Below are 27,974 nucleotides of genomic sequence, written 5' to 3' on the forward strand. Positions count from 1 at the left end.
GACTTAATGACCTTTTTGGGGTACGTGTGAGACTTCTACTTATTAATTATATTATTGGCAGACGTTTTACAAATGCTTCACTGATGGTTGCCGTTGCCGCTAATTAAAGTTTAATATTTCATGCAATGTTTTGTCTAATTTTTATAAATTGTTCGGTAACCCGTTTTTGATCCTTTTGGCCATTACTTTTTTCTACATTTGAAGGCCATTTGAATTATTTGAATACATATTCAGCAGAGTCGCAAATATTTTTTGTGTTCATTTTCAGTTTTTGATATCTTTATAGCCAGCATTCACGCACTTCTCGGGCGACCACTTGACCTTTCAATTAATCATGGCTAATATATTTATGTATGGGAGATTTTTCCAGTCTCCCCTTTGGGCTAACGGTAGCTTCTGCTGTCAAGACTTGTTTTTCATCTCTCGTTTATCTTAAAATTTTCACACCAAAAGTCAGGTTTTTATTTGAATATTTAAGCATTTATTTACTAGTATGTTGAATGTTAAAGCATGCTTAAAATGCAAATCGATTGGTGGATGTATAAATTAAGGTTTCTACTATTTTGCTAAAAGTTCAATCAACTTTGAAAGATAGTTTTCATTATGCAAACTGCAAACTTTCCTTTGAATAAAAAGAACCAACTCATTCGATCGTGTTGTATGCCCTTCAGCTAACTGATTGTATAATATTTTCTGATGAATAGAAAATGCGGAATTCGGTAAGCTCTCTCATAACCACACCACCCATTCACCATTCAAAAAATTAGAGCAGATAAATATTTGAAATAAATTTTTTTTCCATTACAGAAATCGATTTCCGAACAATGGCAACTCGAAAGCATCGCCACAAATGAAATAAAAATGAAATCAATATTTGCAATGACACAAATAAATAAAATCAAGAAACAATTTCTCTTGTCATCCCCGCAAAATGTTATCAATGGAGATCACTGGGTGAGTGGCACACACAGCACGGCGCTAATTGTAAATTATGGGGTCTCGAAATGGGAATTGGAATTGCTACCGTGCTGGGGTCTGGTCTGCTATCGAATGACATTTTGCTTCGATATAGAAAATTGCGTATTAATCGTCATCCCAGCATGAGGGCACACAATGGATATTGCTGCAGCTTTCTTTCAACAAATCAAAGGCAAACAATTGGATTCCCTGCAGCCACAAATCAAATGCTCGTAATCGTAACAAAGAGCAATCGTTGGATCGCATTAGCCACAATTGTTTGGGCCTTCTTTTTTTGGGAGCGGTTGCAACAGTTGGCCCACACACACATGATGTTGATGGTGCCCTGCGGCACCACCACTTCCGACAAGTCATCCAGATATGTACTTCTCAGTTGATAATCAGAAAACGGCTAATTGCAGTAGTCGTCTCTGCATTTGCACTTAACAAAGTGCAGCTAAAAATGGAAAATTGTTACAAATTTCCGCTTGTCAGCAGGGGCCCCAGTTCCCATTTTCCAGAGTGACAGAAAAACGTGTGAAAATTATGAAATTGCATTTTGATGAAACCTCTATTCGGTTAAGTGGATGGATGGCTGGACGGCGCTCCCGAAATAAGAGCTCTTCTCCTCAGCCCAAAATGTGAGCATTTGTCTGTGCCTTTGTGGATTTTTGTGGGCCTGAGGTCTGCGGCCCATTTTGAAGTCTCTGCGGCTTTGTCTGGATATCTGAGGGAGATCTGAGATTTGTGTGTCCTGTCATAAAGATCAAATTTTCTTTTCTTTTGAGCACAGCTCTCCGCCGCTTAATTTGCGCTGAAAATGCAGAGTACCAGCAAAAGAAGTAATTTTTGTTGTTGGTGAATTTATGAGTCATTGTTTGAATGTTTGGATTTCGGACTGTCTTTTATCTTCTACGATTTCGCGAGTTCATTAATTCTGCCTCAACGCAGGGAAAATAGATAGGGAAAGAGTTTTCCTTCAAAGATTTTCTTGTTATGCGTCCCATAAAAGAGGATGAAAGCATTGCCTCGATTTCATTGATTTATTATCCGTAATTGAATCAACTAATAATAACAACCTACTTAGACCTATTTCACGTATTTCACTTTGAGCTCATATCAATCACAAGATCACAGACCCGATAGACTTTCTCCCTAACAAAATTAAATTTCTATTTACAAAATATACCCAGATGATCCCGCAGACAATCAAAGCAAAACCAACTCAAACCGAGTACTCCAAAATTGAATTAAGTTCAAGAGTTCAGGATGAGCAGCCACAAATTGTCGAGTCTCTTATGTAATGGCTTTGCAACAAAAGGCAGGCAAACAGTTTTGGCGTGGCCGGAGCTTGATGTCGAGACATCATTGATTTTCACACGACAACAATCGGCATCAGTGCGTCATGGAGCGGCCTTTGGTCTCCGGCAGATAGAGTCCCAAGACAATGAAACCAAACAGGCACATGCCCGACGACATGAACATGGTGGCGGGCAGGCCCTCATCGTAGATCATGGTGGGATAGATCTTCAGCGCGATGAAGATGAAGGAACTGAACGTGGCCATGCTCAAAGAGGTGCCAATGGAGCGGATCTAAAAAGGATTAAATGTCAATATAAGCACTTTCCACGGCATCAACTTGCAGCCTACCTTTGCTGGCAACAGCTCTATGATGATGATAAAGATCAGGGCTATAACACCCACCGATGCAATGACTGCCACGAAGCACATCACCACCAGCGGCAGCCAGCCATTCTCCTCCAGAAACTCCGGTGTACAGCAAATCTTCAGCAGAGCAATGGCCAGCTCTCCCAGACCCATGCCAGCCATCGATGTGAGGAGCAGCACACGACGTCCCAGCCGATCCACCAGGACAACGGCACAGAGTATGCCAAACAGTTGGGCAGCCCCCACCACAATGGTGCAGGTATTCGGATCCAATTTGTTGCCCAGCTCCGCAAAGATGTGCGATGTGTAGTTGAAGATGGCGAAGCTGCCCGACAACTGATTACAGATGATCAGCACAAAGATCAGGCCGAATATCTTTATGGTAGGCACATTGACTGCAGAAAGATAGTTGGAGCATGTTCAGCGGAGTCTCCCCCATAAATTAGAGATAATATCACTCACAGAAATCTCTCCAGGTAATGCTCTGTGTGACGCCGCCACTGAGAACTTGGATACGGAACGTGTCAAATTCCATTTTAGCAGCATCATGGTGTGCCACCTCCATATTTTTGGCGGCTGGTGGCGTGAGGTTCTTGTAGAAGTAGTAAGATCTTTCAGCTTCCCCATCACGACCATGCCTCAGCAGATATTGGGGCGTCTCGCGGAGTCCAATGACTGACACCATAAATATCACAGGAAGAGCGACGATAATGCAAGGCATCAGATAGTACGAGAGATAGGAGGCTAGTGCAAAGCCTATCATCATTCCCATGCTCACGTACATCATGGCCATGGATGATAAAGCACCACGAACGCTGAAAAGAGCAAAAGCGGAAGCTTCCATTAAGAGCTATAGAATAATTGTTGACTACTCTGCAATGGAGCATTGATCCCCGATTTCTGGGTTTTTCTATAATTGCCATATCTGTAATACACAAATAGGAAGAATTTCTCCGAAGTACTTCAATCTAATCACTTTAAGTAGACAAACGTTAGCCGGTATTGCTGGAGCTGATGTCTTTATCGTCTGCACGTAATACTTGAACTAATCAACAGCCAGGGATTACCAATAAATCATATATTATACTTCCTCTTGGGCACACTTTTTTACTTTTACTTACTCATTGTCGGCAATTTCTGCAATATATATTGGTAGGACAACATAAACACCGCCGCCTGACATGCCAGCGAGAAATCGTCCCGCATATAAATAGGTTACGTCTTGGGCTGTATAGATAAGGATCCAATATACCTAGAAAGAGAGAAAAATTAATGTGAATCAGACCTTGAGGAAACCCCCTTCATAGAGTGCTTTATCAGCTCGTACTCATACCATATTGGGAATTGCCAGAATATACATGCACATTTTCCTTCCTATACGATCGAGTAGCAGTCCAAAGATTATATTGCCCGCAAGAGAGCCCAGACCGATCAAAGAGCCAACCCTATAGAATATAGTACTATATAGAATGGAACCCTCTTTGGTTCACAGTAATCCACATACCAAGAGGCCTGAACAATGGTCAAAGGTGGTCCTATGGGACTATTTTCGGAGCCCAGAAGTCTCAAAGATGGCGACAGCCAGCCCACCGCAAGGCCGTGCGTCAGCGTCATTATGTGCACTAAGCGTTATAGTTAGTTATTGATTAGTGCGTGGTTTAGATGGACAACCGAATTGATTTACCCACCCGTCATTGTGGCAATAAGCTGCCATCGATAGCGCGCACTGAATATACTAATTTTCTTCGGTGGAACTTCATTCAAAATCATTTTGTGTGTTTTAATATTCTAACACTTCACTTTATTTAGAATGGGTAATGTACTTGGTAAGGCTGCCGTTTGCCTACTGAGAGCTTCCACCGCTCGTTGCAGACGCTTTTGTAGTGAAAATCACATCCAGATATGTACTACCTCAATCGCTTTGGTGATGTAAACACTCTTATAATGATTATAAAATTATTCAAGATTAGATTGTGGCAGAGGCCTCCTCAAATTTGTTGCATGCTGATTAATACACTACACATATTGCTTTGGAGGAGGTCCAAGTGGTAGTTTTAGTTAGCTACGGGGAATTTTAAGAGAAGAAAACTAAGTATACAATATATCAAGTAAAATGCGTGATTTTTGGCAATTTTTTTATAGCTACTTGAAACTCAACTGTGTTCTGGTCTTGATAAGAAAATGTAAATTTGTATAGCTTTTGACTGAATTTAAGCAGAGATTAGCAAAGTCATTGTTTGAGGGTCATAAAGTTGTAAAAATTAATCAGGTTAAACAGTGGATTTGATTGTATTAAGACGTTTGTTTGCGAGATTAAACAAAGTATTTTAGTTTTCACTTTTAAAGCTCTACAGAGAGAGAGAGAGAGAGGATTCGCGTGTTTAAAATCAAAATTTTCATTAGATTAATAAACTTTCGAATTCAATTAAAGTTCAATAATAATACTTCACATATGATACTGGTTGTTGGTAAAGCCTCTTTGATCTGTAGAGCATTTTGACACCTGTTTAATGCCACTTCAAGTAATCTTCGATATGATTTACAGATCATAAAACCAGCTACCAACCTTTTATCTAATATGCAAATAACAAATAACTAACTAATATATCAGAGGTGATGCTCTACCTTGATGCTGGCTAAGATTCTGACACCTAGGCGTTTTTAGAGCATATTTCATGAGGTTTTGAAACTAGCAAAGGTTTTATCTTTTAACAATTAAGTTGTTTGCCTTTCGCAGAATGATTATCAAGCAGCAATTTAACATGTTTCATCATAAAAGGAAAAAGAAAATAGAAAACCCGAGACGGAACAGCATGACAACAAGTTGACGATGGGCTTTGCGGAGAGGTCTCTGGAGTGGGCCCCAATCAGCGATCGTGTCACAATAAATGATTTTCCAGTGATCAAGTTATTATCTGGCAGTTCCCTGGCCCCAGTCGGTCTCTCATCGACTGTCTTCTCGTAGTCGTAGTCTCGGCTGCTTATATCGATCGATAATGATGGGTTCCTGTGCTACCAACTCTCGGCAAACTCTTACATAAATCTTCGGTTGCATCGAGCGGTTGCTGTGCTGGTGCCGATGCTGGTGCTGTGCCCCTGCCTCATCGTGATTCCTTGTGGAGGAGACGTCTGTATTCGTGGCTGGAGTTGTGCACGGTCGGAGGTCATGCCCTCAGGTTTGTTGTGCAGTTTGTAAAATGCTCAATAAAAAAAATATAAAATTTTTTCTGTGTCATTTGCATTTGCCTTTGCCTTTGCCTTTGCAAGCCGTGACCATATTATATTATCGTATCCCCTCGTCTGTGGATCTTTGACACAGCCAAGACAATGAATGCATCACCACCCTCGTACGGATGATAGTAGCTTCTCTGGTGGCCAAAATCCTCCCGGCCTGTATTTCATCATTAGCACACAATTGTTGTTTTATAATTCCAAATGCTAAGATATCACTTTGGGTTGTTCAGCTGTCGTTTGAGATAGATTGCACGCCTCTAACAGACTAGTGGCGCGGATTCTTTGGCATTGAAATCACTTTTCCCTCGTTTATCTTACGAGTATACTTGTTTTTTTTGTTCACATTCCAGGTGGATGATGTGACAAAAAGTCGTGGAGTTTCCAGTTTTATTCTTGCCAATCGGAGAGATTTGGCTGTCAACTAACGATGCTGTATTGTCTGAATCATTGCAATTTATTTTGTGGGTTTTTATTGGTGAAATATATATCTTGAGAAACATTAAAAAGAATTTAAGTTAAGTAAGAAGTTGGCTTAGAATTCGAAGAATTAGAGACCAACCTAATGGGATGTTTCTGACTCTAACATTATAAAAATAAAAAAAAAGTTCTCTGCCTCTTAGAAAGTCTGAGAAACCTTCAATAATTCTGAGATATGTACAAAAATGTTTTAAAAATGATAAAAAAATGTTAAAAACATTCTGCTACACGAGAAACATTTATCAAAGCTACCCAAAAACACATAACCCCCGACCATTAATCATGGGGCTTATCTGTATCATTGATCTTGACAAATGTGGGTCGAGTGCAAAAGCACATTTGAAAATCAGCGTCCACGACAACATGCTCGTAGAAGTAGAAGGGCCAGGAATGTTGGCTAACTCCCCAGAAGCATGCCTATATTTCAGCCGGCAAAATAGTTGAAATCCTAAAAAAAATGAACAATAAATTCAACAAATTGCTGGTGCCACTGCAATGAACTCCAGTGAAGAAGCGGCATGCTGCAGCCAAGTGCTGAATGAATGACGGCATGAATGGATGAGTAATTGAAGGCAGCAAAGTATTGTTCTCATGCTGTGAGCACGTTGACAGTGTGCTGCTGCCACCCCGTGTGTGTGGGTGCAACATACCGTGGCGTATCTGGCAGAAACTTTCGGCAGCACAGCATGGGGGCCCGGGCCCGCTAGCCATGGCGAAAATCGCACGTTTCTATGCAAATCTTCTTCGCTTTTCAATCATCTACACGACTAGACCACGGTGGCTTCTGTTATTTCTTGTTATTTCTTTTCTTCTTCTTGGATTTTTGTTTTTTTTTTGGCTGTCTGGAGACGTTTTTGGTGGCCTGTAGGCAATAATTATCGCTTGCATTACGTATTTCGGCTGCTTCTCGCTTTTGTTTTCGGCTTTGGGTCTTTGGGGCTTTGGTGCTCTGTGGATGCTACGTCGGCTGTGTGGCAGTGTGGCAATCTAACTGGGGTTGGCATAGAAAACAGGCGTTAAAATTAACGGGAGTTAAATGGTTTTTCAATTTACAAAAGGCAAAGGCTGAGACGAAACAAGATTGCACCTAGGGCCACCATCCCATGCATCTCTGATGGATAGTTTGGGGTTAAATATAGGCTAGATGACTTCTGAGATACTTCTACAATGATTTGACACTTTGCCCGATCTTCCACTGAATTACTTTTCAACAACAAAATGGAGAAACGACCTTTTAAGGTTGTTGCACAAGGTGTCAGAGAGGAGTTGTATGTGTATTTCCTTTCATGTGATCTTTAGTTTGGTGTACGCTGGTTTTTGGGCCAAAAATGTGTACAAAATCAATTAGTTGTGGCAATGATTTTCTCCAACAAATTGGCGTGCCATTTTTAATGAGTTGTATGGAGAAAAATGTCCTTGAAAATATTAGGGAGAGCTTTGATAGATTCTGTAGATACTCCTGACTTATGCAGAGACTCCCAGCATTCCAACATTCCTGATAGTAATCTTGAAACATTCCCCATTCAATGCCAGAACCTTTAGCGGAAGACACTGTGGTAATAAAATGTTTATTATAGAGAAACTCTATTAATTCTTGTAATTCTGTTGAACATTATCAATTGAGCAATTCATTATGATCGCATGCAGCCTGCCATTCTTAATGAGCAAAGCCGCTAACTCAATGTCATTTGCATCACCCCAGCAGCAATAAAAAAAAAAAAAAAAAAAAAACATTGTCAATAGTTAATAATGGAAAGGAGTCAAACAGTCAAAGTCGAGAACCGAATCGCCATTAAAATCACGTTAAGCAGGCAACTGGCAGAAGTTAGGAGGCAGGCAGGCCATTACGACCATCACTTCTGATTTTGAATAGAATCCAATGTTAATTTTACATGAACTACTCATACCATCGCTGGATCACTGGATAGAGATACCATTATGGCAGGCCTTAGTGGAAAATTTCGTGGGAATATTTGTGACTGCGATTATTTAAGCATTTTTGCGCTACACCAAAACCATAATCGCTGGCCCAATGAATCGGCATCGGCATCTGCATCAGCATTTGCTGCCTTCGTGTGGAGAAGGAAGCAGAAGTTGCTTCCAAGATGAGTCCAAGAAGAGGGAGGAAGCCTCAGCATCAGCATCAGCATCGGTTGTATCCAAAAACCAAACGAAAATCAAACAAAATTATTATGCAATCGAGTCGATCGCTCGCCAGGTTCCCTCCTGTTTGTGGGCCCCGCAAAGAAGCTGGCCAAAAATCATCATAAAAACTGTCCACTGTCAACTCCTCAGCTGTCTTCCCTTTTGCCCCATTGTTTTGTGGTTCACAAACACACAAAAAAACAAACAAAATCAAGCTCAGCCAAGAAACAAGAAACGCCTCAAGTCAAAAAGTCGTCACTGCGAGCATTTCGAATCTTTAATTTGCGATGTTTTTGTGTGCTCTGCCTTCCACGGGCGGGCAATCGAGCAGTCGACCCACAGACCCCCCACCCCCACTACGAGAGGCCAGGCCAACTCTTCGTTGGAAACCCTACAAGTGCTTCCCCTTCCTCATTAAGCGCTGATGGATTTTCAAACTGTCATCCCGCTGATTGATTGAAATCTATTTCAATTGAATGTGAGCAGCATTTAATGCAATTGTGATATTTATGCAATTTTATGGGAAATTATGAGAAAGCGGGTTAATCTTTTAAAATGTTGACATATCCAAGACATCAGCCCTAATTGACACACAAATTATTTTGAGCAATTAGATGGATCCCTTTACTTTATTTCTGTCTATTTGGCTTAAATGGTAATAAGAAGGTTCTTGAACCTTGAAAGAGCTATTCAAATGTCTGTTTTCCCATAAACTAGTTATAAATACTTTCTATGTTCTGTTCATTTACTACCAATAGTTCGTATAAAACTCAGTGATATAAAAATGAATAGCTCACAGGTAAAAATACGTACGCTGTTCTCTTCCTAAAGATGAATTCCAAAGTTTTGCTACATACATTACACGTTTGAAACCAACAATTAAATAAAATATTTCAAATCTAACAGCTACCTTGACAGCAGTACCCGAACCGCAATGTTAAGCTTTAACAGTCGTAAAGCTTATAGCTCTGTTAAGCTTCGGTTGTCTGCCGAACGCTATCTATCTCTCTCCTCTCTCTTCCGCTGCGACCGGTTGCAAAGGCATTTTGTGTTTGGTTTTTGTCTTTACGGCTGCTGCTGCTTTTGGGCTTTGAGGAAGATGTGGCAAAGATCTTCGTTTTGCGGTACGACGACGGGGCGCCCGCCGACGATGACTCTGATCTCTGTCTTTGCGCCGCGGCTTTGAGAGCGTTTTTCGCTAAACAGAGTTTCGAGTCCGGGGGCCCCACGAACCGCTCAACTACTACTAAAGTTGGACGCCGCATTTGCCAATTGAAACATTCAAATGTGAATATCGTACGGGTGAAGACGTCTTCTGTTCGTCTGGCTCCGACTCTGGCTCTGAGATCCCTCGTACTGTATTTTGTAAAGATAATTTTATGTGGATAACAATCTTAAAAAGTGATTCAAGTGATGGAATTTTTAAACATTTTGTGTTCATAAATGATAATTTTTGCAATTTTTTAAGGAAGAAAATAATGAATTTGTAAAGGAACTTACAATAAAGCTATATAAAGGATTATAAACCATAAAAAAATATAAAAAAATCACTTCAAGTTTTTCACAGTCTTTACCATCATCTACTGCTAATGAACTTGGCCCAAATCCCCAGATTACCCATTAAATTAAATCAATTCCCTTTTTTCCACTGTGGGATTACAAAAAAAAATTGCTCCTAATGATATATTCATACCGCTGACATGATGAAAAACTTGAAGTGATTTTGTGCTGCCAGCGAGAAAAACCATCAACTAAATCGTGATATCTGTGCATTATAACATAATTCCTCTCTAGCCCGAAACAAATAATACACCAAATAATCGACAATAGTGAGACAACATTGCCACAACAGTTACACGAAAAAGTGCAACATTATAGCTAATATTCACAAGCGAAACAGAAAACAAACACAAAAAAAAAAACACATCAACTTGGAGAGCGGAAAACTTTGTCATAAATAAGTTTATAGCTAAACCTACATATTACTTCCATCACGAAACCGAAAGCAGCAAAAAGGAAGCTGTGGAAGATTGAGTTGCTGCCACAGTTACTGCCTCAGTTACTGGCGAGTGTTGCTGCCACACAAACTGACATTCAGAGCACCGCTGCCACTGATGCCGCTGATGCCGCTTAAAGGTGAGTGAGGCGCTGAACCCCTGAATACTGAATGCGTTTGGGCCAGGAATTCCGACAGCTCCACAGATCGACAGCTGAATGGCCAGCTTCTAATAAAATGCCAAACGCATTTCGTACGCATGAATGGACAAAAATTATGTACATCTCCTTTCACAAAAACCTCATCCTACTTAGATTTATTGTATACATTTTCTACTTAATTTTATTACTTGTTTTTGGCCGACTCGCCAGAGGCAAAGCAGCAATAATGCCTGCTAAAATGTCAATGTGTTGGTTAAATATTGGACAGACAGTTTTTTATGGTGGCTCTTGTACGGCTATAAGTTATGCAAGTCCCCGACCACTTGCCGCTTGTCTAAGATGCACCATAGGCCAAGATACAAAATTTCAACTAAATTATGATACTTGACCAAGATTTTGAAAAGTAAAAGGAAGTGAAGGCAAATTCTTAGAGGTATTCCATTTGAATATCTCTAGAAAAAGTTGAGTTTCAGGTTCCACAGAAGTACTCTTCTAAATAGCTACGTTTTTTGTAGCTCGTAAAAATAGATTTTTTTGAAATGTAGTACATTGGATGGCACTTAAGATACGACTTTAAGATCCATCTTTGGATTGTATGAAGGAAAACATGCAGTAGATAGATATCTATCTGTGAGATCTTCCGACCTTTTTGTGGGTGCCTTCCTTCAGGAACGCACACAGCATATCCTCTTGACTCTAATCCTAGGAAATCTGATATACAGTACTCTACTCTCCTGTGATAAAAGATCTCTTGCAACAAGACCTTGTAAAACCAATCCAGGAAGACTTCATCAGAACACAAAAAACGTTTGTTGTCAAACATTTTTAATTAAAAGTCGAATAACTTAATTAAGTTGGCACACAAAGTCCATCAAAGCCATTACAATTAAAACAATTAGCATTAGCTTTGGCTTAGCTTCTTGTTTTCTTCTTAATCAACGTAAATATTAATCGGTTCTAGGCGAATGAAATGATGGAAAATTTCCATAAATTTTGCATTCGCCAGAGGCGACTTTTGGCTCGATGATTAATTTGCAAAATTGTTGGTTACCATAGATGAATAGATACAGCAATTAAAAGCCACGCAAAAGCCTCAAAATGCCGGCATGCATTTCGGTTGTTTTTTTTGTTGTGTTTTTCTAATTTTTTCTACTGCATAAATTTTGTGTTGCAAAATTTGCAACCACAATTGTTGCCTAGTCTTGGCATTGTTATTAACGAATCTAAGATAATGCTGGGTGGCTCAGTGGCTGGGCTGAGCACACAGTTCAAGGATGAACGCGGCCCCAGTAGCACTCAGAATATAGACCCTTGGAATTGGGGGAGGAGTGCTGTTGCTGTTGCAGCTGCAAAGAGTTTTTCTGGTTGTTTTGTGTTAGATAATTCCAATTGGTGTGCACTCTGTGATTACAGCGAGAGAGACCCACAGAAAGTAGTGCAGGGAATTGGGAAATGCGCACGCCTTAAATGTCAAGCGGTGCCACAGTTTTGTTTTCTTCTTGTCTCGTGGCGCAAATGAACAAAAGAAAAGCGAGCCGGGCCAAAAGAAAAGACAAAATTTAGGCCAAATGTGTGACTTAACCGTCTTTCACATCACATCACATCCACCCACTCACACCTACACCTACACCTATAACAGGGTCGGGTCGGAAGAAAACAAGGGCCAGGGATAGGGATGTGTATGTACGTAAACTCGTACTTTGTGTTTTATGTGGCAGGGGGTTAAAGTTGAATGGGGAGAGACCGAAACGAGTCTCCCCAGCCGAAAGGCAGCTGGAAAATAAACCAAAATGTAACAAAATGAATGCTACAATATAATTTTTGCCTGTTGTTTCGTCTGTCCCAGTCTGCAGATGGCCAGATAAAAGTTCAAAATGCGAATGGTTGTTGTTGTTGTAGTCTTAACCGGGTCTAAGTCTACGTCTGGGCACCGGGCCCTGGTCTGGTTCGGATCTTGGCCAGGTCTGGTCTGCTCATTAACGTTTTGCCAGCGAAAGAAATGGCAAATAAATTAAAAAGCCATTCAAGCAACAATACCCTCAAAAGGAGGATGAATCCCTCTCTGGCTCTCTCTCTCTCTCTCTGTGTCGTTGCACAGGGAAACTAGTTGGTGGAGTTTTGTTGGTGTAACTCCTATTGGTATTGTTGTTGATATTTCTGGTATTCTAATTTTTTTTATTGGAATTGTTGGTATTTTTATTGTATTTGTTACAGTTGGTGTTATTACTGTTGGTATTCATTTTGGTGTTATTTCTGTTGGTATTGTTGTTGAAATTGTTGTTGTTGTAATTGCTATCGATGTATCTTGTACTCCATTCCAAGTGTTGATGCGTTAACTGGCGCTGCGTGCGCATCGCTGAAAACCCAATGAGCCGCAACTGAAAGACGAAACGAAACGAGATGAGACGAGCCAAGACGCCGTGGAGCCCCCAAGTAAAAGTACCCCACAACGATTCCTTGTAGACAACACCACACAAACAACCTTACAATAGCTGTTGTTGTTGCTTGCTGTTGTTTTTGTTAGACCATCTTTAGTGATTAATGAAGTGTAAATAATGTTGATGTTTTGTATTTTTTTTTTTCGAAGCAACCTCATGATTTCAACATACATATTCTAGGCGGACTTAGTTGGGGTTTTTCCTCCGGCTTAATGCTGCGATCTATCATCACCTCAGTGCCTGTTCTTAAGGTGTTCATCGAGGGAGCTTTTTGTGGCAACAGCAGCAGCAGTCGCTGTAAAAACAAAAGACTTTGACAACGAACTTGCTGCTGTCCGCAAAAGCATAAAACTGCAGATAAAAACCTCAGCTAAACCTTAGTTTTTGTATGCCGTATTGTCATTTGGCCAAATGTCAGCCAAGTGCACTACAGTCATAAATAAACCATTTGTCAATTTTTTCAACAGTTTCGGTTTTTGGTGGTCAAACAACGAACTTGAACTTTTTGAAAAGGAATTGTGTTGATAGTGTAATGGTACTCGATGAAAACAGTGCTGAAGTGTTGAAACAATAACCTAAGCTGTGGAAAATGGTACATGCCTGAGGCTTTTCCTCGAAGCAATGATAATTTGAAATGCCTATAAGCTCTTCCTTAATCATAGTTATCTACTCGAATGCGTAAACTGTTCAATTACATCATGATTTTAAATATGATCATCAAAGCAACATTTACCAGCTAAATGCCAGCTGTGCTATCGCTGGAGATTCTGAAATTGCTGGTACAAACGACACACGTGCGTCGCGAATTGCGCGTGGCGTTTGTCAGCCTTTAACGGATGGACTCCGGCATAGCCATAGCCATAGCCAACTTTGATATATGGCCCCAGAGCCAGTCGGCAGGAGGCTAAATGTCAGGCCGAAATGCTGACCTCCATGGCCTGACAGGCAACGTTTAGGCCATTTTAGGGCTGCCTGTTGAATGGCATTTTGATCTGCATCCACGGCTGCATTGGCCCCCACATGAACTTCGTTGCAAAGAGCTGCCAAAATTGGCAATTGAAAGGCATTCATTGGCATATATATCACTTTTATAGCTTGAAACTCTTTGAGTGCTTCAATTTGGATTCGGTTGTGAAAAAATGGTGTCTCAAAGATTTGTGTTGGGCATCAGTTCTGAGGTGAAACAAATGCAATTCTGAAGAATTAAAATTCGATTTGAATAGCAAATAATCTTAATTATCGCTGTGCCATATTCCCATTCAGCAAAACATTGAATAAGCGGCTAAATTTCAGCACGCATTTAGCCATCTCCCAGAACGAGTTTTCTATTGCGCTTTCTTTGAGTGTTTATCTTAGTTCAGAGTTATAGATATTTTATATGAGTATTTTACAGCTTCTTGAGAACTTGTTTCCAGCATATTCCGATTTATATTTGTTTTCGTTTTGCTTGGGGCTTAGGCAGGATCTAAATTGGTCAAATGATATCATATGTGGGTTTGTTTGGGTAAAGGATGCTCACCGAATACGATCAGAAAACAGGTTGTTCCATCGATGATTCATAAAGTTTATATACATAAAATATGAAGACACTAATGTGTTTTATAAATAGGTGTCAGTCAAGGCTAGAATCTCGAGCTGCCGTTCTCACAGCGGGACGGTTGGGCCATAAAATTATGATCGAAAAATGTATTATTTCACACTGAGATTAGGCCATTAAAAGCTGCCATCATTCAACGTCTTCTAAGCGATTATTGCCCATGAAAACAAATAAGAAGAAACTGTCAATAAGTGTGTGTCTATTGGGGCACTACAGATTGATATCAATTTCAGGCAGCCGACAGGCAATTAGAGACGCCTCGATACACACACGCTTACTCTGAGAAATCAAAACATAAATCATTGAAGCCAAAATAACAAATTCCGCATTTAATTCCTTGATATTGTTTGATATTTTCAAGCACAATCAAAATGCTGCTGAAGGCAGCCAAAATGACAAGAGCTTTCAGCAGTCATAATAGTCTATGATACTCGACAAAAAAGGCAGAAAAAACTCTATGATATGTTGAAAACTTGTTGTCGCTTACAGCACAAAGAGTTTTGGTGGATGTCAAAGTCAAGTTCGTTACCTGAGTCTTTTGTTGAAAAGACTCTAGAATCGTATAATGGAGCCATGATTAGTTTAATATCTCCAACTCTTAGTTTTATCGTTGGAAAAAGCAAACAAAAAATGTAATTTTCCTAGCCATTTCCGCTTGAACTCTTACCACTGACACGCTGAACAGAAACCAAAACCGAATCGTAAGAAAAACCAAATCAAAAGTGACTTTCATTTACGTGGCTGCGGCACACACAAACAAGAAACAATTACTCCTCCAGACAATAAGCGACTAATTCGCAGCTTCATTTCAGTTAGGGGCTAACATATACACGTACGTATATGTATGTATGTATGTATATGGATATGTATGTATAAACAGAGACTCCATAAAGATGAGTGCAAGCTGAAGTAATCATAAAAAGGCCATCGCGAAGAGGAAAAGTGAAAAGAAAAGCAGCGAGCAACGTGAAAAGCTGGCCATTGTTGTTTGGCTCTAATTAGAGCCTCCTCCCAGTGAGGCGGAGAGCACCTGGATTATTTAACCAGGTGACATAAATATGCACCGCCTTGATAAGAAACACTGACCCAAATATTGCGGCATGCGTAATTTGGAATTGAGTTGAACAAAAGAATCCAGACAAACTGCAACAGTTTCCCCCCGTGGAAGTTTCTGTGGCAGGCAGGCACTTGTGGCGTCAACAGCAATTACCTATTAATTGCCACTCGTTTGGCTCTTGTTTGTAGTTGTTGGTGCTGCTGCAACTTTTGTTGCCGCCGCCTCAGACTCCGACTCCGACTCCGACTCTGTCTCTATCTCTATCATAAATTGCACTCACGAATATTGCCTCATATCAATTGAAACTGGCTGAGCGGCATTTTCAATTGTTATCTTTTGATATTTCTCTCTTTTTTTTGGCACATCATCTAGCCAAAAGATATATCTTCTTATTGACAACTCAATTGTTATGTGACCCCTAGATGGGGGATGGGATTTATTTCCGCGTGTGTGAATGGCCTTAGTGACACCGCAAAATTGGCATTCGAATAGGCATTTTTCGGCATAGAAGATGGAAACTGGTTTACACAGAGTTCATCTTCAATTGAATGTTATATTTAGTAATACTTTCACAATCTGATATCAAATGGGGACCTGTTTTTTGAAAGCAATCGAGTAGCAATCGAATTTTGAGAACAGCAATTGTTTTAGAGATATATATCCCCCTGATCTGAAGTACATTAGCATTTTAAAGGTGCATTCAAATATATATTTTGGGAGGTTAAGTAAGTGCAGCTTCTAGAACTTTTTAGCGTCACACGAAAACAAGTTTGTGGCTTCATTCTTTTGTTTGAGTCATTCGGTTCTTCAGAGATTTGTTTCAATCATTCCCCTTGAATTCTTTCAGTTTTTGTTTCAATCATTCGTTTTGATTTCTTGTTGATATCTTTTCAATAATCTAATTTTTATGCTCCGGTTTAGCTGGTCATTTGATGACAATTTAACATCTTTTCTTGGGTGGATTAAGTCTTTTAATCGACCATTATTGCAGCATTTGATAAATGCCAATGAATAATACTAGCATGGAGAAATTAGATATGCGTATCAGGTTCTAGTATCATACTTTGATACCTACACAAACTTGAATTGGCTTTAGTGGGTGCAGCTTCCGGTTCGTTATGGCTCTTCGTAACATGAAACTCTGCAATTACCTTGGAAAATTTAATGATATACTAGGCTAACCCTTGTTATTACAACAGCTTTTTATGAATCAGCCAGACAAATAGTGTTTTTTGGAGAACTGCTGAATAACCAAACAGAAAATATGCTTAACCGATAATTAAGTAGCATCCAAGTGCCGCCCCTCGGGGCTGGCTGACTGCTACCTGCTGCATGCAAATGAATATGAATTGGGGCAGGTTCCAACATCAGCGGGAGACGATGTCCCGCGGCAGCAGCAGCAGCAGTAGCAGCTCTTGCATGAAGAATTGCTGGGGCGCAACAATCAAAAATATGTGCCCATAAAGAAAACTCGAAAATCATCTACACATTTGGTGCTACAAATCACCCAACAAATTGGGTTCCATTTATGCCTAGCCTCATGGAATGTCTACCCCAAGACCCATGTTCCAGTCCCAGTCCCCAATCTCCCATCCAGTCCGCTCTCAATGGGCGGTCTGGGGCTGTGGCCAAGTGTGAAACAGTTGACAGGCGGCTGCCACGAAGCGTCAAAGTGACTTTGGCTATGCCTCCAGCTAGCTGCCACAGAGGTAGCATTTTTTTTTGTTGCTGCCCCTACGTTCCTGCTCCAACAACTACACAAATTGCAAATGAGGAGTAGCAGAGCCCACAAAAAGTGCTTCACGGAAATGCACAAGAATTCTTGTGCAAAAAACTTACCGAAAAATTGTATCAACGGGGGCGAAAAAATAGCCAGAAGCTGCTGCTGCAGCCGAAAACGATTGCATTTGACCTCAAAATCTATTAGCACGTCGAACTCTGGCGGCTATGAAATGCAATCATTGCCGCGCCCCCTCAGGGGTGCTGCTTGCTTTTAAGGCCCCCCCGAAAAACTGTGATGTTGCGGCAATAATTGCCACTAAGAGTTGTGTACACCCATGTCTGAGTGCATCTGCGACACGTAGGTCAGTGCATCAGCAGCAGCAGCAGCAGCAGCATCATCAGAGGCAACCGCCGCCGTCGACGCTGTCGACGCCGTGGTCTGGGTCTATCTTCTGTCTGGGTGCCTTCCCTGGCTATCTGCCGGCCTTTGGCTGAATCTCTGAATGAAAAAAAAAACCAAACTACAACACGAGCTACAAAAAGTTACGTTATTGCAACATTAACATGTCTTCTTCTCTGACGCATATTCACACTTGGGATTTTCATGATTTTTTTTATTGCTCCGCAGATGAACTTTAATGGCGGCGGGGGTAAGATTTGTGAGGGATAACTAAATGCTTTTGAAGTTTCTGATTAATTGTTTAAGCAACGAAATGTCACAGCGAAACATCAGGTCATAAATTTATCATTTTATTTTGTGATACAGCTGCCGTCCCATTTTTCAGGGCCCACAGCAGCTGCCATTTTCGTACGCGATATGCAGGTACCTTCACTCAGATATTTATTCAGTAATCCCATTATTAATTTATTTGGACCTGCCCCGAAATACTATACGTATGTATTGTGCAAATAATCGTACATAAACGCACGTCATTCGAATGATCTATGGGTCCCGCCCCACAATGGGGTTCATTTGAGCTGTCCCGAAAAAAATGATCTCTATCGCCTGGGATGTGCCAATATAAAATACGCTTTTAATTGCTTGCCGCTGCTGCTGCTGCTGCGCAACAATTTTAGAAACAATAACAATAACAAAAGCAAACAAAATGCCTCTGCTTGCCAAATCTGCTGTAAAATAAATAAGCCCAAAATGCACAATGGGCGGCACGGCACTTTCAAAACATTTGCCATGGGAAACGCAGGCCGAAAACAAGCCGAGTGATTTGCCTAGACTTTTATGCATTTATAATGACATTTTTCACACAATTTATTCGGCCAAAAAAAGCATTAGCTGTAGCATTTGCCATTTGAAATGTTTAACAATTTAATTCCAGTTCAGTCTATGGAAATGTATGCCGTGCCAGAATTTTAGGTAGCACTTTGGTGATAGGTAATTAATTATGAACAAATTAGCATAACATTTGCTTATGTCAAAGTTTAACACTAGAAACAGGAAGCAGAACCGGCAAAAACCATTCTCTGAATATCATTCATTTGATATCTCCAAACATTTGAGTTCCCAAGGATGCCAGTGGCCTCTCCACTTGACTTGCTTTCGAAATTTCTCTCCCACCATTAGCCAAATGACCAGCATATCCATCCGCACCTGCATGGCACTCCCAGTCGCCAACAAAAAAACACACACAGAAAAAGTCCCCCCAATCAAGTTTTAGATTTTGTTTAGTTTGAAGATGCGCTCCGGCTGACTTTATGCAATTTTATGCAACAGGAATTGGCCAGGGAGCCAGGCCTTTGCCTGCCGTTTCATAATGAATTTTCGCTAAAGGTGAAATTTTCCTTGCACACGAGCTACAGATAAAATAAAATAAAAACTACGGGTAGGAGTATTTATCTGCTGAGAAGGCCACACAAGAGTCAGTGCAAGAAAGGTTGGCTTTCAGCAAATAAACCACCACCGGATAAGCCCCTAACAATACGAAAACACGAAAAGCTAAAACAAATAAATCAAATCTTGGAATAACACGTATACGACATCCCGCAAATTTTTGCCTTAGTTTCTGTGGATTGTACGGGTTTCAACACTCCACTCTCTGAGTGTGTGCCACAAGACAATGTGCAAAAAAAGTACAACAAATGCTTCCTTCATGTCAGCTCCAGCGACCGTAAAGGTTAAGCGCCAACTTGACAAAAAGGTTAAAACGATTTAACAGACATTTGGCTGCAATCCGAGAGAGCCAGGCACTGATCCACTGATGCATCATCGACTGCGTCCTTAGCATATCCATCTCTCAGCTCAGCTCAGCATCTCTTCATATCTCCATCTTTCCAGCTTCCATTTCTCTGCCCCCAACTTTGTCTTTGGGTGATATCTGCTCAAGGTGTTGCATGGCATGGCATGGCATGGCATGGCATGGCATGGCGCATGTGTTGAAGGCGGAACCAAATGTTTGATTGCAGAGACCCTCAGCGCGGTGGCGTTCGGCGTGCGGCATGCCTCAAGGAAAATGCAACCTCTGTTGCTGACAGTTAACTGGCGCTAGCTTATTATTTTTGTTGGTGCCGCATTGGTTGTTCGCTCCAACACCTGCTGTTGCCATGGTCCATGCCATGGCGTTGACAATTTTTTCGTTGCTGCTGCTGCTGTTGCTGCTGCTGGTGTTGCTGCTGGCGATGATGCTGGTAGATTTAGCGGAGAAACTTCCTTATTTGTCATTGTTGTCGTTGACAATTTTTTGTGCCTGTAACTTGAGCATCGAAATTTGTCCCGCTCTTTGCTTTCCCTGAAGCTTGATTGCACTTCTTCTGTGGCCTTCTCTCTGTAGTTTTTCCAAAGATGATTGAACTTCTGTCATGGATTTCTGTGATTTCCATAGATTTCTCTAACCATAAACCCACTCCAACCGATTTAACCTTCATCAATTGATCGCCAATTTAAATCCATTCAATGCCCAAAAGCCTTGACAATGACAAAAAAGCCCCCTCTTTGGGTCGTGTAATTTGCAAATTGAAAATCGTGAATTGAAATTAAAATCTGAGCAGACTAAACGAGAGAGTCCGCGAGGCAAAAACTCTTGAACTTTAACTAAATGTTTGGGCTAATCGACTTAATTTACAATCTTTTATTAAAATTTTAATGTCAAGTCTGCTGCAACGCCGTTGCATGACGACACTGCCGCAATTTAGTTTTGTGTACATTACGTTACGTTATTTTGATGAAACTTAAATTTAGGTGTGAGAATATTTGCAATGCAGAAGAGAAGCGATGCCTCCAGCCCCAAGCCCCAACCCCCAAGGCAATCAACTAATTTAAATACAAAAAGCAATTTCGGCAACCGAAGAATATCCAACAGATAGACAATGCTGAAAGGCAGAATCTCAGCAGCAGCCTCCTCCTACTCTTACTCCCACTCCTCCTCCTCCTCCTCCTCCTCCTCCTCCTCCTCCTCCTCCTCCTCCTCCTCCTCCTCCTCCTCCTCCTCCTCCTCCTCCTCCTCCTCCTCCTCCTCCTCCTCCTCCTCCTCCTCCTCCTCCTCCTCCTCCTCCTCCTCCTCCTCCTCCTCCTCCTCCTCCTCCTCCTCCTCCACCGCTGCAGCTAATTTCAATTTAAATTTATGTTTCATTTCGTTTCGAGATTTCTGTTCGATTGATGTTATTGAAAATATAGCTACGTGTTTATTTCTGGGATTACGTAAAGCAAATAAATGACTTAAACCATTGAAAATGATTTAATTGAAATCAAAAGAGTATCACTGGGCGCCAAGCCGGTTCGGTTCGCTGGTTGGTGTTGATCTCTCGTGTTGCCTCCCCATCTTTTGATATTGTTTGCTGTGTTGTGCAAATTAAAACAATTATATGAAATTATGCAAAGTACGCAGAAACTACGGGAACAACAGCAGCAGAAGCAGCGGCAACAAACTCAGCGACAACAACAGCTGCAGAAACGAGCTGACGGAAGCCAGCGATACGATACCCCAAAGTGAATGTCTGAGGAGGGGACTGGATTGACTGACTGCCTTACTGAATGGCTGAATGGCTGAATGACTGACTGACTAACTGACTGACTGCTGGACTGCATCCAGCAATCCTAGTTGGAGGCATAGCAGCTGCCTGCAGTTCCTGGTCAGACCTAAAATGTAATAATTTATGGCGCATACGCCCTGTGGTACACCGTACCCAAAATGCAATCTCCCCCAATCTGCATATCTACCCTTCCCAATCTGCATATCTCCCCTGCCCAATCTGCCCATCCGACTATCTATATAAGGTGTAGAGATCGCTAGCTCTCTGCCATAAATTTCGCATCTTCTGCATGCGTCTGTGGGCGTGTATCTCTCTCTCTCTCCACAAATTATGCAATCGACTGTGAGCCTTTTTTCGCTTTGTTCGTCTGCGTTCGGCACATTGACAACTCTTGGTCTTGCTTCTCTGATTTGTGCAAGCCCCAGAGTACATTTATTATTTTCTGTTTGTATAATTTCTATTGCCCAATAAGGTACCTGCCGGCGTGTACGTGTTTTTGCTAATAATTATTTATTTTGTTTACGTTTTTCGGCTTCTCCCACGATCTTGTGCAATAAATATTCATAATTTTGTTAACCAGCTAAATTATTGTTTCTCCTTCTTTTTATTCCAGGCAATTCCAAATACAAAATGCGGTGTACGCAGCTCAATTTGTTGTGCGGTAAGTGGTTATGGCTAAGAAGTTTTTACCAATCAATTTTCTTGTTTTCACAAAATTCCCATATATTCTTCTGTCGTCAAGAAACTTGTAAAAACTGTTAATACAACTAAAGAAAAAATCGTTCCCAACTCTATCATGACATAAACTATGACATCCTTGACCTTGTCAGGTCTCACAATTTTTCCCATGATAGATCTTCCACCCAATGGCACATCCACTCTTCGCTCTTGACAGCCAAACGCAACGCATTTTGGCCGCATGCGTGTGCCATGGCGGGGGCGGTAGCGGCTCAAACCCAAACCCAAACCCGGCCAAGATTGCGTTAATATGCCTTTGTCTTAGCCAGCAGTTGCGTGTGCTGTCTTAGCCGTGTCTTAGTCTTTCGTCTGTTTTGTTTTGGCGTGCGACAAATATTGTTTGGAACAAAAAAAGTAGAGGGAGACTTAGATTAAATGTGACTTTGATTTGAATTAATGGATTGGACGAGATGAATGCTTGAGAAATGCAATTTTTAACGGCTCATTAGGACGGACACGGACACATTGGCGGAGCGGCCGAGACCCAAATGCCAGAGCGATCGGAATCGGCCCCAGACGCATAAGTGACAGCTCATCTCCCGTGAGTGGCAGAGTAGGCAAAGTCAACAATAGTCCGATAGTTTTGGAGCCCCGTCTGTGAGTAATTACGCGCCCATCGACAGCGCCTCTCAATTAAGCTCTGGCAAGACCATACGCTGTGTGACCCGCTGTGAGGCTCACGAATCGAAGAAACCAAGCCGAAAGATACCCCGAATTGATGTGCTGTGTGGAGTATGGTTAATGCGATTGGGCCGAATCGAATTTTGAGACCCGGTTGCCAATCAACGGACATAAATTATGGGCAATTGTTTAATTTGTTTAAGGCAGCAATAGCAGCAACAGCAAACACCCTCGACGTCTTCTTCGTTCACGGGGTCTCCCATCCCATACATCCATACATCCATCCATCCACCGATGATTCATATAATCACTGTGATTATGCATCAAGTGGACCTTGAATCTGTGGTGGTTATTTTGGTTATTCAATAGCCTCCCCTCTTATTTGGACAGTCTGTGCATCTGGTGGTGTCGCTGACATCTTCTTCTGGCGGCTACATCATGACTTTTTATTTCTGTTTCTTTCTTTAATTGTTTTTATGGTTTAAGATTTAATTATTGCATTAGTAGGAATACTCGTAGAGTAGACGGTTGCCTAAGGTCAGTCACATTTAATCCCCATCCCCATTCCATCCACAGTCACCGCTTGCGTAATTTGGCAATGTCTGCATATGAGATTTTTCGAATGGAAAAGTCAAGGTCCGTTAGTCGACATTCTAAATAGAAGGAGAATCCCTAGCTAAAAACTTGATGAACCAGACATAATTAAAGTATCCGTATAATTGTTCATTTAAAGTCTCAGCAACTATGAAAATAATGCTCGAGTAGGAAGAAAAGTTTTATTATTTTCTAGAAATTATGGTACCGTTTATGTACTACTCTCATTTATGCATTCCTTGAATTCTATTTCAGCTCTTCTCCTACTGGCATTTCTAGGCCACACAAGCGCAGAGTCCAAGGTAAGAATATCCCCAACAATCATATCCAATACATCCGTAAACATATCGTCTGTCTTCTGGTTTCAGTACCGCACACCTGCCCGCATTTTGGCCAAGCAAACGGGTGCCACACAATTCGAGGAGGAGCGCTACGAGACGCACACGAACTGCAATGAGCACAAGCATCATCTGAAGAAGCGCGCCTCTGACGAGGATGTGGACTATGAGGTATATCAGGGCGTGGTGGGAAGACCTGGCATTGATTTTCCCATCTATCCAAGGATACCCAAGACTTCCTTTAGCTGTCGCTCCTTTGGCAATGGCTACTTTGCCGACATGGAAACGGATTGTCAGGTGAGTGGTGCAGAGAATACTCAGAGAATCTTGTGATTAATTTACTCCCATTTTAGGTCTTTCACATCTGCGAAGAGGGACGCAAGATCTCTTTCCTCTGTCCAAATGGCACCATATTCCAGCAGAGCGAACTCACCTGCGACTGGTGGTTCAAGGTGAACTGTTTGGGGTCCTCGGGCTACTATGCAGAGAGCTCTGAAATCCTCAACAAGCAGCGTGTCCATCGAGTGCGTCCCTCAGTGCCTGTCCAGGGATTCAATATTGTCGGCGGCGGCCTGAACATCAAGCCTAAGGTCACTCCAGTCGCTGGTCAAGCGAGAGCTGGTCCACGGAGCAAGCCCGACAGACGCATCGATTCCACGGAGGATGTGCCCGCCTCCGTGGAGAGCGTGGACTTTGACGATGTTTCCGGAGAGAAACAGCGCAAGGTTCTGCCCAGCATCGATAATAATAGCAACGATCATGAGACCCAGATCACCGCCGAGAGCTCCTCCTTTGTGAGCGGCTCGGGCAAGCGTCGCAACAACAAAGGCAGCGACTCCAACAGGAACAGCAACGATGATATTACTGTGCTGAAACCCTCAAGGAGTAGGACGCCATTGGTCTCTCAAGAAAGGACTCCATTGGCCTCTCAGGCATCACAGGAAAGGGCACCTCTGGCCTCACACGAGAGAGCTCCACTGGCCGCCTCTCAGGAAAGAGGAGTACCACGTGGCGAATCCACAGAGCGGGCAAGAAATGGACAGCGTGGGCAGCATAGATGGAGGGAAAGTGGCAGCGAAGAGCACAGCAGGGAAAGAGAGAGGGAAAAGCCCATTCTTCAACTCAAAGAGAAACCCACCTCCAGCTCCCAACAGAATGAGAAACCCACCGCCAGCTCGCAACAGAAGGACAAACCAAACTCTGGCTCCCAACTGAAGGACAAGCCCAGTTCCCAACTGAAGGACAAGCCAGAGTTCTACGAGGCCCACTCCACGCGCTCCGTTCAACACACGACTCCTTACTTTACGGCTGGAAGCTACTCCACCGCCCGTCGCCTTGAACCAAGCAAATCCACGCCCTTCTACACGCCCACTGTACCGAGTCTGGTCAAATCCAAGAGCACGGAGGGAAAGCTGAACTACATTAAGGGAGGACACTCTGCCACGACACCAAATCCTAATCGTTTTGGAGGCGCCAGCTCTGTTATTTTCCTGGAATCGTCGGTGGCCCCTAAGATCAAGCCCACATCCAGTGGGAGCATCGAGTTAGACAGCACCTACAAGCCGGTGATTATTGGTATGAGACATCACTATGATGTGGCAAGTTCCGGGGAGTTCCGACCTCCAAGCAAGCCCAGCGAGAGTCGCGATTATCTGCCAACGACGCCATCTCCATCAGCCACGAGCAGTGGACCCACGTATCTGCCAAAGAGCGCCATATCCCCTAGAGGAAATGCAGCAGCAGCAGCAGGAGAAGATGCCCTGCTCTTTGCCCCCAATCCGGTGAAAGATGAGTCCGTCTTCCGAAATGTGCAGGAGATGCTGAAGACCATGAACCTGCTTAAAGATCAGTTTGAGGATGTGGAGCTGACTGGAGCGGCAGCGGCACCAGCAAGAGTTGGCCTGGAGATACCACCCTCCTCCGGACCAGATGCCTTGGTTTCTCTGGCCAAATATTTCGCCCAGGAACACAACGAAACGAGCAATGCTCTGGGAAAGCCAGAGAAGTCCGCAAAACCTGAAAAGACAAAGACGAAACTGTCAGTGAAGCCACCACCGCTGCCAACAGCCAAGCCATCGGACACCACAGCCATTCTGACAACCTCCGAGAATCCGCCAGCCATCAGCGAGGATGCGGATGACATCAAGCATAGCCTTTTGAGTGACAACACAGTTCAGAAGTACAGCAGCCTCTTTGGATTGAAGCCCGCGAAGGGTCGTGTCGCTGGGGAGACGGACATCAGCTCTGGCCTGCTCTCGCCCAAGCCAAATGAGACAAAGTCTTTGCCGGAATCGGAGCAGGGCTCAAAGTACCAGCAGTTCCCTCAGATTGGAACCACTGGCTCTACCATTGGTGCTCTGGCCGAGAAGCCGGAGTCGCGTAAGATTGCCCAGATCTTCTCCAATGCCTTGTCCAGCTATCTGGATAATCCCGCCACATTCCGCGCTGAACTAGCGGCCCGTGCACGTCCCACAGAGCCACCGGTTACGCCCAACTTCAAGCCAGTAACCACCACGGACTCTTCGCTCTTCAGCGATGGCACGGCCAAGTACTATCTGCCCACCAAATCCATACCCGTGGCCACAACACCCACGCCACAGAGCATTGCGGTGGAAATCAATCACAAGTTCGATTCGACACCGGCCCCAGAGTACTCCACCACGACAGAGCTGTACGAGATTAGTACGAGCCGTGGACAGGAGCTGGAACTTTCAGCAGAGCTCTCCCCCCCCAGTGCGGACTCCGGAGAGGGAGACGAGTTCCTGCAGCAACAGCAAACCCAGTCCTTTGTGAAGTCCCGCAATGATCTGTTGGAGGACTCCAGGCCCCAGAAGCTGATCACCACCCACAAACCCACAGAGCACCCATGGGCATTGAAGTCTCAGACCGATTTCCTTGATCCTCTAACCATCAACGACGGTCTGATGAAGGAGCAACGCACCACAACAACCACAACAACAACCAAGGCACCATTTACATACCTTCCAAGGCTGCTATCGGGCGTGGGAACCACAACGCCCACACCCTCGCGCTTTGAGTGGGAGGACATCTTCAGGAGCTATGACATCCCCAGGGATGCGTTGCCTTCCAGCAGCGGCCTCCAGCGCATTGCCAACAAGTTGTTCGGGGGCCTCAACGAGCAGGAGGCCCTGCATCTGCGCAATGTGATGGCCAAGGCGGAGCACGATCGTCAGGTGTTGAGTCTGCTGCTGCTTCTCATCCAGACGTGCGACGATCACAATGGAAAGGCGCTGGAGCGATCCAGGAAGCATCTGCTCAATGCTCTCATCGATATTGATAGCAAAGTGCCAGCGGCAGGGAAATCCTCCAGGCAGAGGCTGGCCACCACCACCACACGCATTCCGGTGACCACATTCCGACGAAATGGTGGTGGCGAGTACTTTACCAGCACCACGCCAGGGTACACCACCACGACAGATGTGCCCTTGTTCAGCACCACAACGGGGTCGGGCAGCAACGAGGAGACGACCAAATTCGAGATACGCGTCGAGGACATTGAGGATGACTTGGGGGCGGCGGCGACAACGATGGCACCCACGCTGTTGCCTTTCGAGGGCAACTCGGATCGACGGGCCCTGGAGCTGCTCAAGTCATTATATTCGCTGGCATCGAAGTTCAGCAGCAGGCGGTAGGCCGGGCCGGAGATCGTTGGCGGGTTCCTAGCGATATGCGAAAACTTTGCGAGTTAATGCCTAACTTTTAGTCAACTCCACTCCACATTCCATCCTTTCTCCACTTTTCAGTTTGATATTTTATAATTTAATTCTTACGATTTTCCGCATGATTTTTCCACACTTTTCCACTCTCTTGTTAATTAATTTCGTTTAGCCAATGCAATTTTCGCAAATATTAGTTTGTAAATATGTAAAAGTTCGAAACGAAACGAAATGAAATGAAACGAAATACTCCCCTGAAATACTCGAGGCATAGACTTGGTTATTCCTGAATGCCCAGCCAAGCAGTTTCCGTATTAAGTATACAATTTACTATATAATCGAGCGATGTATTAAATTAGTTTCATATTTTAGTTTTAACTAAAGAAAACAAAAAAAAAAACAAACCACTTTTCCATCCAGTATCCAGTATGAGCGATCTATTTTGAACCATCTGTATGTCTTGCTGTTCTGTTTGTAAATATTTATTTAAACTTAATAAAGTACATATAAAAATAAAGAAAAAAAATATTAAATACAAGGTTTCTTTTGTCTGAGAAATGGAGAGGCGTGTGT

At 42.8% G+C, this 27,974-nt stretch overlaps 2 protein-coding genes across 4 annotated transcripts; one reads left to right on the top strand and one right to left on the bottom strand.

The window, feature by feature from the left end:
* Nucleotides 1–1,986: 1,986 nt before the first annotated feature.
* LOC108157715 (facilitated trehalose transporter Tret1-like) lies at nt 1,987–4,492 on the bottom strand. The gene is made up of 7 exons (XM_017289885.2): nt 4,314–4,492; nt 4,130–4,247; nt 3,959–4,070; nt 3,747–3,877; nt 3,088–3,440; nt 2,608–3,020; nt 1,987–2,550 (listed from the first exon to the last, which is right to left on the bottom strand). Exons 1-7 carry the CDS (start codon nt 4,393–4,395, stop codon nt 2,353–2,355), a joined length of 1,407 nt encoding a protein of 468 aa, XP_017145374.1. The 5' UTR covers nt 4,396–4,492; the 3' UTR covers nt 1,987–2,352.
* Nucleotides 4,493–9,729: 5,237 nt separating this feature from the next.
* Nucleotides 9,730–27,934, top strand: LOC108155756 (flocculation protein FLO11). Of its 3 annotated transcripts, none has more exons than XM_017286797.2 (6): nt 9,730–9,834; nt 10,276–10,617; nt 22,047–22,094; nt 23,642–23,688; nt 23,755–24,021; nt 24,078–27,934. In XM_017286797.2, the coding sequence occupies exons 2-6, from the start codon at nt 10,596–10,598 to the stop codon at nt 27,375–27,377; spliced, it is 3,684 nt and encodes a 1,227-aa protein (XP_017142286.1). In that variant the 5' UTR covers nt 9,730–9,834; nt 10,276–10,595; the 3' UTR covers nt 27,378–27,934. The 3 variants fall into 3 exon arrangements, with proteins under 3 accessions (XP_017142286.1, XP_017142285.1, XP_017142287.1); XM_017286796.2 differs by having other exon boundaries at nt 9,748–9,846; XM_017286798.2 differs by having other exon boundaries at nt 9,768–9,839.
* The last annotated feature ends 40 nt before the right edge of the window (nt 27,935–27,974 follow it).

The sequence above is a fragment of the Drosophila miranda genome, chromosome 2, assembly GCF_003369915.1.
Source record: "Drosophila miranda strain MSH22 chromosome 2, D.miranda_PacBio2.1, whole genome shotgun sequence".
Classification (NCBI taxonomy): domain Eukaryota; kingdom Metazoa; phylum Arthropoda; class Insecta; order Diptera; family Drosophilidae; genus Drosophila; species Drosophila miranda.

Bases quoted from the DNA above. Each gene is read 5' to 3' on its own strand.
- LOC108155756 (XM_017286797.2), top strand. From the start codon at position 10,596: ATGCCGCTGATGCCGCTTAAAG. The intron at 10,618-22,046 runs GTGAGTGAGGCG...TTTTTATTCCAG, and splicing joins GCCGCTGATGCCGCTTAAAG to GCAATTCCAAATACAAAATG. The intron at 22,095-23,641 runs GTAAGTGGTTAT...ATTCTATTTCAG, and splicing joins GCAGCTCAATTTGTTGTGCG to CTCTTCTCCTACTGGCATTT.
- LOC108157715 (XM_017289885.2), bottom strand. From the start codon at position 4,395: ATGATTTTGAATGAAGTTCCACCGAAGAAAATTAGTATATTCAGTGCG. The intron at 4,071-4,129 runs GTATGTGGATTA...TATATTCTATAG, and splicing joins ACCATTGTTCAGGCCTCTTG to GGTTGGCTCTTTGATCGGTC. The intron at 2,551-2,607 runs GTAGGCTGCAAG...AATCCTTTTTAG, and splicing joins TAGAGCTGTTGCCAGCAAAG to ATCCGCTCCATTGGCACCTC.